Source organism: Apostichopus japonicus, chromosome 13 (assembly GCF_037975245.1).
Source record: "Apostichopus japonicus isolate 1M-3 chromosome 13, ASM3797524v1, whole genome shotgun sequence".
In the NCBI taxonomy this organism is placed as follows: domain Eukaryota; kingdom Metazoa; phylum Echinodermata; class Holothuroidea; order Aspidochirotida; family Stichopodidae; genus Apostichopus; species Apostichopus japonicus.
In genome coordinates this window covers 20,573,316-20,587,050 of record NC_092573.1, presented here as the reverse complement: position 1 = coordinate 20,587,050, position 13,735 = coordinate 20,573,316, and the positions used below count along the sequence as shown (strand labels likewise).

At 37.0% G+C, this 13,735-nt stretch overlaps 1 protein-coding gene across 1 annotated transcript in view; it reads left to right on the top strand.

Moving 5' to 3' along the window:
• Positions 1-13,463, top strand: part of LOC139978661 (coatomer subunit epsilon-like) — a 40,470-nt gene extending 27,007 nt beyond the window's left edge. The window contains exon 11 of the mRNA XM_071989041.1: positions 11,394-13,463. Within this exon, the coding sequence (XP_071845142.1) occupies positions 11,394-11,444 (51 nt within the window). The 3' untranslated portion in view covers positions 11,445-13,463. The remainder of the gene's footprint in view (positions 1-11,393) is intronic.
• The last annotated feature ends 272 nt before the right edge of the window (positions 13,464-13,735 follow it).

Genomic DNA, 13,735 nt, shown 5'->3' with positions numbered 1-13,735 from the left:
GTAGACATGCGCCATTCAACGAGTTTCTATCGTCTCTAAGATGTCTAGAATGACCCAGTAACCCTTTTGGCACTGACCTCCCAGGGTAACTGGTCATCTCCAGTACGTCAAGCTACTGTACCGCCTCATTCTATCATGCAAACTCTGCTCTCTAAAGAGCTTTTGAGATCTTTATGTATCTTAATGTTCATATTGTTGCACCCTTTATGACCTTTCCATCTTGACCCTTATTTTTTTTTTCTTCTTTCAAGTAATATCTTCGGTAACTGCATCTCTCCGAGTTATTTTCTTGTAGTCTCTTTGATAGATGTAAACCAGCGATCTTCTCTCCTTCATGTCATCGAACCAAAAGTCGTTCAGACTCAAAGTATCGGATAATATCTTCTCCTATCTTTTAACCTTCGTCGCTTCTTTGAACGTGATTCTATCTCAAAGGCCCCGTTTATATTCAATCTGTGTTCTACATTACAATCCGATGAATTCATTTTGAACTGCCGTGTGTTTACACGACCCTGTGTTCACGTGTTTATGCGACCCTGTGCTCACGTGTTTACACGACCCTCTGCTCACATGTTTACACGACCCTGTGTTTACATGGCCCTATGCTCAAGTGTTTACACGACCTGTGTTTACACCGCCATGTGCTCACGTGTTTACACGACCCTGTGCTCACATGTTTACAAGACCCTGCATTTACATGACCCTGTGCTCACGTGTTTACAGGACCCTGTGCTCACGTGTTTAGATGGCCCTGTGTTTACATGACCCTGTGCTCACGTGTTTACATTCACCCTGTGCTCAGTGTCAGACTCCATGCTCACAATCACCGAAAAGGCAAATGAAGACTTCACGTCTTCTAGTAGGAGCACAAAAAAAGCTCACAACTTTTTTTAGACTTGTAATTTTCAGCCCTGCTATTATGATCTACTACTATTGTGTCAAATAACACATGTAACAAGATGACAATGGAAATCAAAGGTCAACGCTGATCCCAGGTCAACCCTGGGCTAGGATTATGTTACAAATTTAACATTGAGCATGGATTCTGATCCTCACCTTGACCCTTGACTATCGCATGACTATTAAACTCAGGGTGATCGGGTCTGATCTGCATTTGACACTACAAGTTGAACCCCAAGTGCAAGGTCCAACACCATGCTTGCGGTCAAATGTAAACAGGGCAAATGTCACCTTGGGGTACCATACGCCCATTAAAAGCCCCATTGACTTACACACTAAATCACAAAAGTAATGTGGTCTCTAATTCTAGATAGAAGTTCTCACTAGCTAAACACTACCCATCACCGGATAGCTGACAAGTTGGCCTTTCATGGCACCATCAATTTTCTGTACCATGACCGCGCAGATTTTTTTTGCTATCAGAGCCGGAAGTTTTTGCCACTTGTAAACAAACCTCTTCACTCAGTAGTAAACAATTTTTGTATGCTGCTCCTGGGAGGCCTAAAGGGGGTCTAAAATTGCCTCAATTTACCCAATTTTTGCACCACATGTACTTCCATTCATGCTCTTCAACATGCAAGTAATAAAAACCCAGATCATGATTGATAACATATCGAAAAAGATGTTCTCCTGCTGCTTTTTGGCACTTTTCCTGAAGTAGAACAATCGAGTGGATGGATATAGACTCTAATAGGAGTATGCCACCTAGGCCAAATACTATAAAGAAGATACACTTTTGGAAAAGAGAGTAACAATAGAAAGAAAAAAAAAGCATTCTAATCCAGGCAGATGCTAGTTTGCTGGCCGTTCTTGCATTCAGGAAAATTAAAAATATGATAATATGAATATTTCATGTAACTGTGCAGTAGACACTTGTTACAGTGTGCCTGCCGTACTGCAAAATATAGATTGCTAGTACTTGCTCGCATCCAGGGATTCTAACTAGTAAATTATTAAATTAATAAGCAATTTTGTTTACCTCACATATATATATTAGCATATTTATTGTAGTGTTCAAACGTGGCTACAGACAGGCCAGTTCTGATGGACTCGTGAGGGTGGCTTATTATTCTGAACCGCTGCTAATGTAATTTAAGTTCACGTAAATTAAATTAATGCCGTCTCACAATCGAGATGCCGACATCCTTGTTGCAAAAACGTTTCTGCTAAAATATCGTTTTTTCTCAATTCTGTTGTTGTTGTTCTAAGGACGATTTATTTAATTTCCCTTGGCCTTGTAACCTTCGATCGATAAGTTGCAGTCCCTAGACATATTTATCTCCTGTTCCTTACCTTTGCCAAAGGCAAAAGTAATCTATGCGGTGAAAGATGGCACGTGTGTGGGGTGTGTGAACGTACTGTAAATCAGGGACACGTGTTGGTGTGTGTCACGTGCGTCGGTCTATACACAAGATAGCACACACCATGTGCAAGTTGCATGAAATTCACATTTGGTTTGTAGATGGCCCCGAATTAGTACTAGCCTACTACAAATTCTGGGTAGAGCCATAAATGAAAATCCAAAACCCTTGCAAAGAAGCTAAACTCCCTTCAAAGCTACGGGGAATCTCATACCTGGAATGATCCTTAATGAGTTCTTGGTTAATACTTTTTGTTTTTTGTTTTGTTTTTGTAGAGGTCAAAAGTTATTTGAGGACAATACTGGTCAAAATCTAAAAATCTTGTAAACAGCATGATTTTTGAAATTTCAGAATTGGTGAATATAATATTCGATATGTAGAGTAGATGCCTCTAAGCCTGAAAGAAGCATATATACTTTTTAAAGGTTAATTACTTGAAAACCTCAATAGCTCTATGGAAACATTAATAACGCTCAAATTGATCTCTTTTGCTTTAAGTATGACATATCTAGACATACTAAAGTTGCTTTTCTTTAATACCTGGATCCCATACATAATATACACTTTCCAATCTATAGTAACTGACCATAATTGGGTACATTTTTGTGCTGTGACCTCATCATTACCACAGTACCCTCCTCCTTAGGAATCTAGCTAGGAATCTAAGTTGGAAATGGAAAGAAGTGTCTTTGATGTGGTTGATGTGGGAGAAAATATTTTCCTGTTTATGGACTGAAATTTTTAAACCTACAGTATTTTCACCTCAGAAGCTTTTGTGAATATCACATGGTGAAAATATATGGTCGTGTATTTAAGGGTCTGGGTTTGTACATTACCTTAACTCAAAATCACTAGCCTATGGGGTGTACAGTACATTTTGAGAAAAGAATGAAAAATTCTCTGGAGAACAGAATCTTTTATTAAAAACAAAACAATTTGGTTTTCCTGAACTTTTCAATGCTAGAAATTCCTGTTCGTTAGACTAGTATGTTGGTATCTAAAAGTACATGACAATTAATATATAACATATCATCTTCAGACTCATGTACTAAAGTTATGCAGTAATATCTCAAATATCAAAAGCTTCGATGGTAAGTCCTAAAAATACCAAATTATTCATTCTGACATTACCAATATCTGTAAATGAGACACATTACCACCTTCCCTTAAACTTTTTGTTCATTTTTTTTTTTTTTGGCTTCTGTATAAAAAATGCATATCTGCATTATGTGAGGGATGATTAATGCCCTCCAAATTTTTATCTCGAAAAAGCCGTTACTTAGTCGTAGCTAATTCGCCCCGGGTATCTATCCTTCGTACAGTTCTTCACTATTACTATAGCTCGAATAATATCAGCCATAAATCAAGACCCATCATCTCCAACTTCCCCCTCATCCATTCCTGAACATTTTTCAAGAAGTATTAGAAGTACTTTGTTCCACGGATAAAAAATTTGCCCACCATAAATATAATATAAGAAGAGCATGAGACAACTTCCTCCTAGAAACGAAAAAGATAAAAGTCAAAATTATGTACTCAGGTTGCTATGGATTGATGCTCTCATCAAAACTCCAACATTGGCGAGTTAGAAGTGGTTTCCTGCTGTTACATTCAAATGCTGTAAAAAAAACAGCGCGATACTCCCGACTAGAGTATGGTACGCACAGGAATGTACAGAAACGTGCGACACATTTGATTTATGAAATTTCATTGCACCTGAAGTCCTGTGAAATTGCAGTATTAGAAAAGAACATGGGTTAAGTAAGAAAGCATAGAATGAGTGATAAAGAGAGTGAGAGAAAAACATTTGTCACTATAATTTGGAACTCAAATTTAATCATGCTTCTTCTTCTTTCGCTCACATTTTTCTTTTCTTGCCAGTATTTAAGAAATTGTCAGTTCTCTCTGTAATTTAATCCGACACGCATGTGCCCGGGAAAGATTTTGCCACGAATAGCTGGTGTGAGAAACCACAGTACTAAAAAGTGCATTCTGTTTAGTGTTTTACTTATGCTGCGTACAAATGATATTTTTAAGTACTGTCAGAGATCGAGCGGTTGAACGTCGTTAGCATTCGAAGTGAGCGAGTTGGTTCATCGTCTATCGGATAAATGATAATATCTATATCGTCCCGGAGTGTACTATTGTATTAATCAATTAATTAATTGATCGATTAATGAATGAATGCTACGTGGGTCACAACATCGGTTCCGTCACATTTGACATTCTGTCCTCGTGCTCAGAGATGAATGTAAGAAAGCGGAAAGAATCAGTGCACTCCAACATGCCCCATATCCCATTATGTGTGTGCATAATGGAGCAGTTCATCCAGTCTTCTCTCAATTTATTCTCCTCTTTCACGTTGCGGCCAATTCACCCCCCCCTCCCCCCCAAAAGTGCGATCCTCGCTATCTCTCTGAAATTCGGGATTTCATCTTCTCGATCTTTACGAGCAGCACTTTCCGGAGACTGTGGTAGTAATTATGGTGGTCCCTCATATCCACGGCATATCCATGTCACCCCTCAACTCTGTCTCTCTCGTACGGGTAGCTAAATTTAGTCCGGCAGCTGCCACGACAGAATTAGCAAAAATAATTGAATTTTCGTAGTCTTAACACATCTAACACACAGTGTGGAAATTCCCTCCCAATGATTCTTTTGGGTTTTTTTTAAATTTTATATCCCTTTTCCGTCTCACTGCAGTTTTGCACGTATCGTTTTTTTTTGGTCACCCGCATCGACGATTCAGTTAACTTGTCCGTTTTGTTTCGTTTAAAAGACGGACGAGAATAACGAGGGTATTTTAGAGGCAGACAGCCTGTCACAGCTTACATGGAAGAAGAGATTAATAATTCCTCAACTTGTCAGAAAGTGTCAAGATGAAAACTCTTATTTCAATATCTCAGTCCCTAAAACTGTGAAAATATGGTTGATTGAATTTACAGTAACCAATTTGGCAATTGCTTATCCCTTGATTGTTCCCTCGAGTGTTTGACACTAGGCTGGTGTGTGATTTCATTTAACTGACAAAATGTTCTTCAATAGCTTTCCTTGGGCTATTATAATCTTCTGGTTAGATTTATCCTTGAACTTTTGATAGATAGGGAATCTTTGCATAGCTGTCAATATTAAGCTGTAGAATTTCATGCAAATTCCTTCCTTTTTTTTTCCTTTTTTTTTTTTTTGGTAGTTTTAAAAGTATCATTTTCCTTTGTGAGCTAAAATTGAGTCAAATGTTATTAAGGACATACAGATTGTGGCAAATTGGAAAAAAACCATATATGTGCTGAGATCGCACAAGGAAAGGGAATGCTTTCCATACAGAGATTCTGACACACTGACACATTAACGTAAGGGAAATAAACACTTGAAATTATAATATAAAACATGACAATTAAATGATGGTAATTCAAACAAAGAAAAATGTTATAACACAAACTGTATATTGAATATGTAATACTATGCAGCCTTTATAGATACAGTAACTCTCAAAAAGTAGATAACATAACAAAAAATTAATATGCATATGACGATACCTCCTCTCCCCTTCTCCTCCCCCTCCCCCTCCCCCCCCCCGCTCCCGCCACCAAACTTCCTTTTATTAACCATCACATACTGCTGGAAAGCTCTCATGTAGTATTAACTTAGTTGAAGTCACACATTAGAAATTTCCCCTGTGTTTCTTAGGTTTGAAATATAAAAAAACATGTCAGCATGATGAATTTCCTCAAAAATGTATCTATTTATTCATCTACAGGATGTTTGATGACAGGCAGCTGTACTTTGTGAGCTGTTGAATTATTAATATCACGACTTGCTCATTTTTAAGATGAATAACGGATGCAGTACATTCATAATTAACCAAGCAAACAAGCAGTACAATATTTTACAACTAATATTTTAGGATTTTTTAAAAAAAATTTATGACTTTTGAATATTAATAAGTTTTTTTTTGGAGAATTTTTCAGAATAAGGTGAGTTTCTCATATCTCTGTCAAAAGTAAACTGTCGTCTCTTGCAGAATACGTGATAGATGGAAAGTAATGAAATGGAAACAAGAGCAATAATATCTGGACTTCTCGGAAAAGCTAGTAGCAAAATACAATTAGAAGGGAATAAATGTAAAATAAGATTGAGTGCTTGATCGCTGGTTTACCATTTCCAAGTTAAGCACTTGTTTTATTTTCAGTAAATATTGTTCAGTTGATTTTAATGCAGGTGCCTTAAACTCAGTGGTCTTTTCTTTCTTTTTTGGTGGGGGCAGGGGGGGGGGGGTGGGGAGAGGATGGAGTAAATGAACACATTACTAGATATACTTTTATAATAATTATGTTTTCTTGTTTGATATGGTTAGTGGTTTGTTTGTTTGGTTGGTTGTTTCTTGTGTGTAATGTATGTGGTCCTTGAAGATAAAAGCTACGTTTGATTCCCCATTTGCTCCATGCACTTTATTGTTGAGAAACCGTATTAGCTCTCTAAAATCTTAATCTTAATCTTAATCAACATGGACATAAGAAATCCATAAGAAAAGATGAAAAGAAACTGGAATTTGACTCTTACTGATATAATTTATGCCATCAACTGTATAAATACTGTCTGTAATCAGAACCAGTGTCATATACATGTACAACATGTAGAGAGCAAATTTTTAATGGTAGTCCGGTCGCCCGTGACAACCAAATTTCTGACCAAAATCAGCCGTGGAGGTTGTCCAGCGAACGACCAGTGGTTTGCTTCAAATTTCAAACGGTAGTTAGTTTCTGGGACAACCAAATTTGCTGTCCGGAAAACGGAAACATAAGGCCTGGTTTCCTGTGGGACAACCAGATAAAATCATTACAAAATTTGCCCGTTGTGTATTTACCGTTCAGGCGAACTGTGGTCACAAGTGTACATAGTATCCGCTTTAATTATAACTCTTACTGTATTTCTGATTCACCAGGAAAATATAATAGAAAAAAACTCTTTAAATTGGTCAGAATTTACCAGTGGATGGTGTCTTGGGCTGATACCCCATACAGATACTATATGTACCTACAGCCAGTCATGAAAACAGTTAAAATTTGCCAACAATTTCTGATCAGTATTTGTGAGTTTTGGCAGTTTTACGGCATTGGTGTGTTTTGCACGACAATCTATATAAATTTGTCAATACTATTCAAGACCGTGATTATCTATGTTTTATTACTCTTGACCTGTTTAACGTTCAACAACATAGCCCGTGATGTACAATATATTCTTAATGACCTGGTTGTTGTTACGCAATACCTCAAGTTTGCTTGGTTTTCAAAAAGCAAATTTCTTTATCACAAATTAGGACAAATCCAAGCAATGTGATCAAATGGATGTAGGGAAGGGGGGGGGGAGGGATGAAGCCATTTCTATGGTCACCAAAAATATTTTTGGAAGGTCTCCAAAAATTTGGAAGAAGTAGAAAAGAAATAGCTGATAATTGCAGAACAATATGTGAAAAAAAACTGAACAGAAATTTATACTTCAAAAGCTGCAAAATATAGCACCATTTTTGCAACTAGGCACCCATAGTCATTCTCATAGTATAAGGGGTTACCTCCACCCATTGACCTATCCTCCAGGCCATAACAGAACCATAAATAACTTCATTGCTTTAATCTCTCATCAGACAAATATCATCAAACTTACCCATAATTTGTGATTTTTCGAAATTTGTCTGTTTTTGTGTTTTTCTATAGTTGCGTTCAAATTTTATGTCTATAGAGATCATGACTCATCAGTTTATTACTATATACACTAAATTAAAGTCTTGAAACGAGGGACCCGGAAAACACTTGACCTATTATTACGGTCAGAATTAAATAGTTTTTATCCGACGACATAATATTAAAATCAAGTTGGTTTTCTCAATTAATCAGATTTTCTGTCAAATTTTTTAATATTTTTTTGGCTCTTTTAGTCATTTCTCCATAAATGAAAAAAACAATTATTTAAAAAAATAAAAGTTGATATTTGTAATGAAATTCTAACTGCAAAGAACATACAGTAGACAGATAGGTAAACATTCCAAATGAATCACATTTGGAGGATTAAATCAACAAGAGGAATTATAATAGCTTTGAAGTTAAGCGTTTGAGGGAATAAGCCTGATTACATCATACTGTGATCCAACTTTCAAGGTTAATTGATCGGTTAAAAGATACCGTTACCGTACATTCAAACAATCATATCTCAAGTCTGGAATAATAGTTTTTCTTTGATAAAATATTAAATATAAATTAATAAAATATAAAAAATCGGAATAATAATTTACGTCAGATCTGCATTATCTCGCAGTGGAAAAATTTTGTTAGTTTACTTCAAAAATAGAACTGTCTAGTCTTTCAAAAGATGAACTGTAGTTAAGAAATTAGCTAATTTTTGGCTAAATCATTTTTGTCGGTTGAATCAAATTTTCATGTTATATAATCATATAGTAATGAAGAATAAAATGAATATATAATGGCAAGCATTCTTACATCACATTGATTTATGGATCAAATCCATTTTTTTGTTCCAGTTTTTTGCTCACTTAAGTACCCACACATTCAATCCTCCCAGTGTTGAAAAAGGTTCTGTTAATTTTTTTTTTTTTTTTTTTTTGGAATCAAGTCTGGATAAAAGCATAAATGCCAGGTTGCTTGGAAACCTTGATCTTAATGAGATGTTCCAAGGAATGGTTAAGTTTTTTCTTCAAATTTGAAGGAAAAAAAAACATGATCAAGTTCCATTTTAGATCCAGGTCACAAAATGGAACTACGTCATTTGAAATTAATTTATGCACAAAGAAGATACGTACATGAATACATGAATAAATATTGCACACAAAATCCAGCATATACAAAAGATGCTTTCTTTTTCTTTATTATAATTAATAAAACATGACGAAGGACATTTAGTGTGTACGGTATATGTATCATATATGCACACAGTTATTACCTTTGACTTGTTTCCACTCTTGTGCGCCTCGTAGCAGCCCTAACGTGGACCCGTAAATTAGATACATTTGTCACAATACTGCTTCGAGGTTGAGCATTTAAGGTCATAACAGTCAGAAGGAGTTTGACGTCCGCCGGTCAGACACAATTTGCATCTTGACCGTCAGATGCCTGTGTGTCTGTGGTTGGCCAAAGTTTAGGAAACGTCCGGGAGGCACTGCGGTCAGTCTCGCCCAAATTGCAATACATTTTGCAAGATCCATCGCTGCTTAAAGAGGTGGTGTGGGTTGATTCGCTATAGTGTCAGATGATACAGTGAATAACTGGACCTTTATTAAAGAGAAAGATAACAGATAAACGTAATTGAATTCAACCAAAATTACAGCAGAAACAATGGAGTGAATGCTCAACTGTCACATTCTAACATATATGATGAAATAGTACATAACTTTAAAACAAATGTGTGGGACACAAAATCTCCATACCTCATGGAATGGTGCATGAAATGTGCTGAAAGGATTCTGATCTGAAACTGATGGTTTACTGTGTCACATTAATTAATGTACTTGTACTTGTAGTCTAGTGTATAAATCACATGTCCTCAAAACTGTCCCTCGTGGATTTGTACTCTTACTGAGGTCATTTTGGATATCCAGTATGGATAATAGTGTCAGATTGAGTACTCATAGTTGTACTTTAAACTTGTACTTACAAGTACTCATACTAGGAGAAATTTATTTGGTGGTACTCATCCTGGTGAACTTGTACTACAGGGTTGTCCAACCTACGGCCCGCGGGCCACAGTTCGGCCCGCTGCAGGGTTGCGTCCTGCCCGCCAGAGACGCTCTACGGTGCGAAATTTTAGTGAGCAGATTTATTGATAACAATTTGAAGCTATGTAATCAATCATTCGAACCTTCTGTGTCCACAGAACTGCATACAGGTCAGTTTGTGTGACACTCCCTCTGTCTGCTACCAACCACTAGTCTTATTAACAATTCGTATACGTAGATTGCTATCTAATTCTGACGTCGAACCAGCTGGCTACACGGGAGGTATATTGGCTACCGTACTTCCACTTGTCGGATTCAGCGTTGCCGGTTTTGTGTTCCATCGCGGAACGTGTGTTTCATACGTAGAAACACTTGTTTCGCAGTCATATGCGTGCAGAATGCCACCTTTTTCAGCAGTATCTGGGCATACGAAAATACGTATAGCACATTTTAACGCACACAAACTGACAGAAAATGGACCGTGAATGTCGGGTTTTAAAGGATTCCTGGACATACGATTACTTCGTCTCGGAAAGTAGCGGGAATATCACATGCCTCATCTGTCATTCGAGGATAGCAGTATGCAAGGAATACAATATCAAACGGCATTACAATACAAAACATTCCAGCAAGTATGATGGTATCAAAGGACAGTTAAGGATTGACTGAGTCAATAAACTGAAATAAAGTATCGTAGGTCAACAGTCTTCAAGTGTTCATTTTTATATGAAACCATTTATTCCCAATTTGTAGACTGCTAGATACATTGGGGTTTGGTACACAGCGGAAGGGGGGTCCCCCTTGGGCGCCGCTGGACTTTATTAAACTGTTTTATCAGGAAGGAAAATAAATCAGTGTGCTCCGCGCGCAGTGCTCACATTTTGTTGCCTTGGGCTTCGGGCAAAAAATCGAGCGTAGGGTTCATGCGGCCCCCTCCTTCATCATAATCATTCCATGTGGCCCTCCTCTGCAAAAGGTTGGACAACCCTGTTGTACTACAATTCTGATGTATTTAATTTAGATTGAAAGGTACAGTATCTAATTATTTGTAAAATATTACGTAGATCTTGGGTCAAAGTCGGACGCAAGGTTACAACCCGACTCAGACTACCGCTTGAAAAGGTCAAAAACATGGTTGCCATGACGACATCATATATAATTCTCACTCATTTCAAGTTTTTCTTCAGTCTTAACAGTTAAACCTGGCGGAGCTTTTATATGCAACTGACAATTTTTTTTTAAATCAACAGACCTAGGTTTTCTCCTCATTGGAAAGCAGAAATAAAAGAAGCAGATTGTTTTTACCAATTTAACCTGTTTTTTCTCTCCTTTTCTTATTGTTCTTCCAGGAAAAGGAACTACAGAAGCTAGCCACTCAATATGTGTCAGCTTCAGCATAGAATACCAGACCATGAGAATTTGTTTAAAAGACATTAAATTTCATAACTTTTGTGGCACCCAGACACTTTTCCCCAGGGTTGTCCTGTTATTCTTGACCTGCCGGTCATGTTTATAAGGATTCAACTTTATTTCTGGGATTACCAGTTGCAACAATGTACAATGTCATACTTAACATTACAGTACATAGAGTAGGTTCATTAAACTGTATATGAATAAAAGTATACATATCTAGTTTATACATGTTATACTAGTTCAATAGCAATTGACTCGCTTGTAGCATGCTATGTTCTGTGAACGCATACAGCACATAGTGTTTCAATCTTGCTTGACTGAACAGAAACCCACTGTGTTCATTCAACACATACTCAGTGCATAGTTATTCAATCTTGAAGGACTGAACAGAAACACACTGTGTTCAGTCTACACATACATAGTGCATAGTTATTCAATCTTGAAGGACTGAACAGAAGAACACTGTGTTAAGCTTACACATACACAGTGCATAGTTATTCAATCTTGAAGGACTGAACAGAAACACACTGTGTTAAGCCTACGCATTTACAATGCATAGTAATTCAATCTTGCTCGATTCAACGGTAGCTAGCACACCTGTGTACACATACAGAAGGCATAGTTATTTTCGATCTCTCTGGACTCAACAGCATCGCACTATGTTCACAGTGCATAGTTATCCAATTTTGCTCGACTAAAGAGCGTCACTCTGTGTTCTGTCTACACATATACAATACATAGTTACTCATTTTGATCGACTCAACAGCAACAGCAGCACACTGTGTTCTATCAGCACATATTCTATCCATATTGTTCTAGCATGACTCGGTACTCAGTCTCACACACTCAATGCACTGTTGTTCTTTCACTTTGCTTGACTCGGTAGTAACACGTTATGGTATGTTAGCATTTATCTACAGTACACACATTGTACAGTTACCTGCTAAATGAGCTTAACACAACTCATTTAACATTTACAAATGAACACAATGTTCTGTCTGTGGTCTATCTTGCACATAGTAACACATTTCATCCGTTGATCAATAAATTTCAATGCATTATGGCTCAACGATGTCCATGAATTCCATCATTACATAACGATAAACCTGTCTCAAGTTTTTCCTTCTCAGTTGTTTACATCATGTAAAGAAACACTTTGTTTACTATGTACTATGAGACTATCAAGCTTGTTTTAGGACTAAGTATTAAGGTATGCTGCGATCAAGACTCCTCGTTACATGTCCATCGTGTGGGTAATGTCCTTGAAGATTGTCGGCTCAAAATTAAATGTCCTAAATTAATTGTTTAGCCATCGAAGGTTTAATATGATCCCCCAAGCACACAGTTATACTGCTCTCTAGTATTGTTTATTAAAGGACTTTGTATTATATGTTGTTATCATCATCGTGTGAGTCCCCTCGAGAACAACACCGTAGGGACACTTTAATTATGTTTCGTATGTTGGACAGGAAGTTTGCATAAGCCTGACATGCAAGCCATAGATAGGTATTTGCCCTGATGGGAAATACCTCTCAATCTTAACTAAGAAATCCATGTGTTTTTTTTTTCTCTTCATTTAAAGTAGGGAGTTCTTAAGTACAAATGCTTTTCTCAACTGAAAGAATATTTGGTATCCCTGGTAATGACATGAACAGAGTTTTGTGAGTTTTATTTTGTTACTGATTGGTGTAAAAAGGTTTACACATCTCAATAATAAAGTCACAGTACAGGACCGTCCTGTTTTTTGGGGGTTAGCCCCTACATGCAGTATTTGACTCTTATAAGCTAGGAATTCTTTTTCATTTCTGACCTATGCCATGGTCTGTTTGAGTGAGGTTCTATCCATACTGCATGGGAACTATGAATAGATTTATTGGTTTGTGGTGTTGGTTTTTGTTAATTTTGAGTTTTTTTGCTAAATATCATATGTTCATATCGGCATATGTATCTCTGTATCTATCTATCTATCACAACTGTCATTAAAATTAGTTTATACAAAAACATGATTTTTCCTTTTCTTGTTTTGTCTATCAGTGGTGTTTATAATGGCATAAGTCATCCTCCCTAACACACCCCTTTCCCTAGCTTCCCACCCACCCACCCTCCCCTGAAGCGAAAAAAAAAAAACAATTTTTGCCGCAGTGAAGTTTCCCATCCCCATTTGAAACTCAAAGAAAACTGTTTTTGCTTTACGGTATAATTCTCCGCGTAATCAACCAACAATAATACTTCCTTTGTGACATCAGACCTACATTTCCCGTAGAAATTACTATCAAAG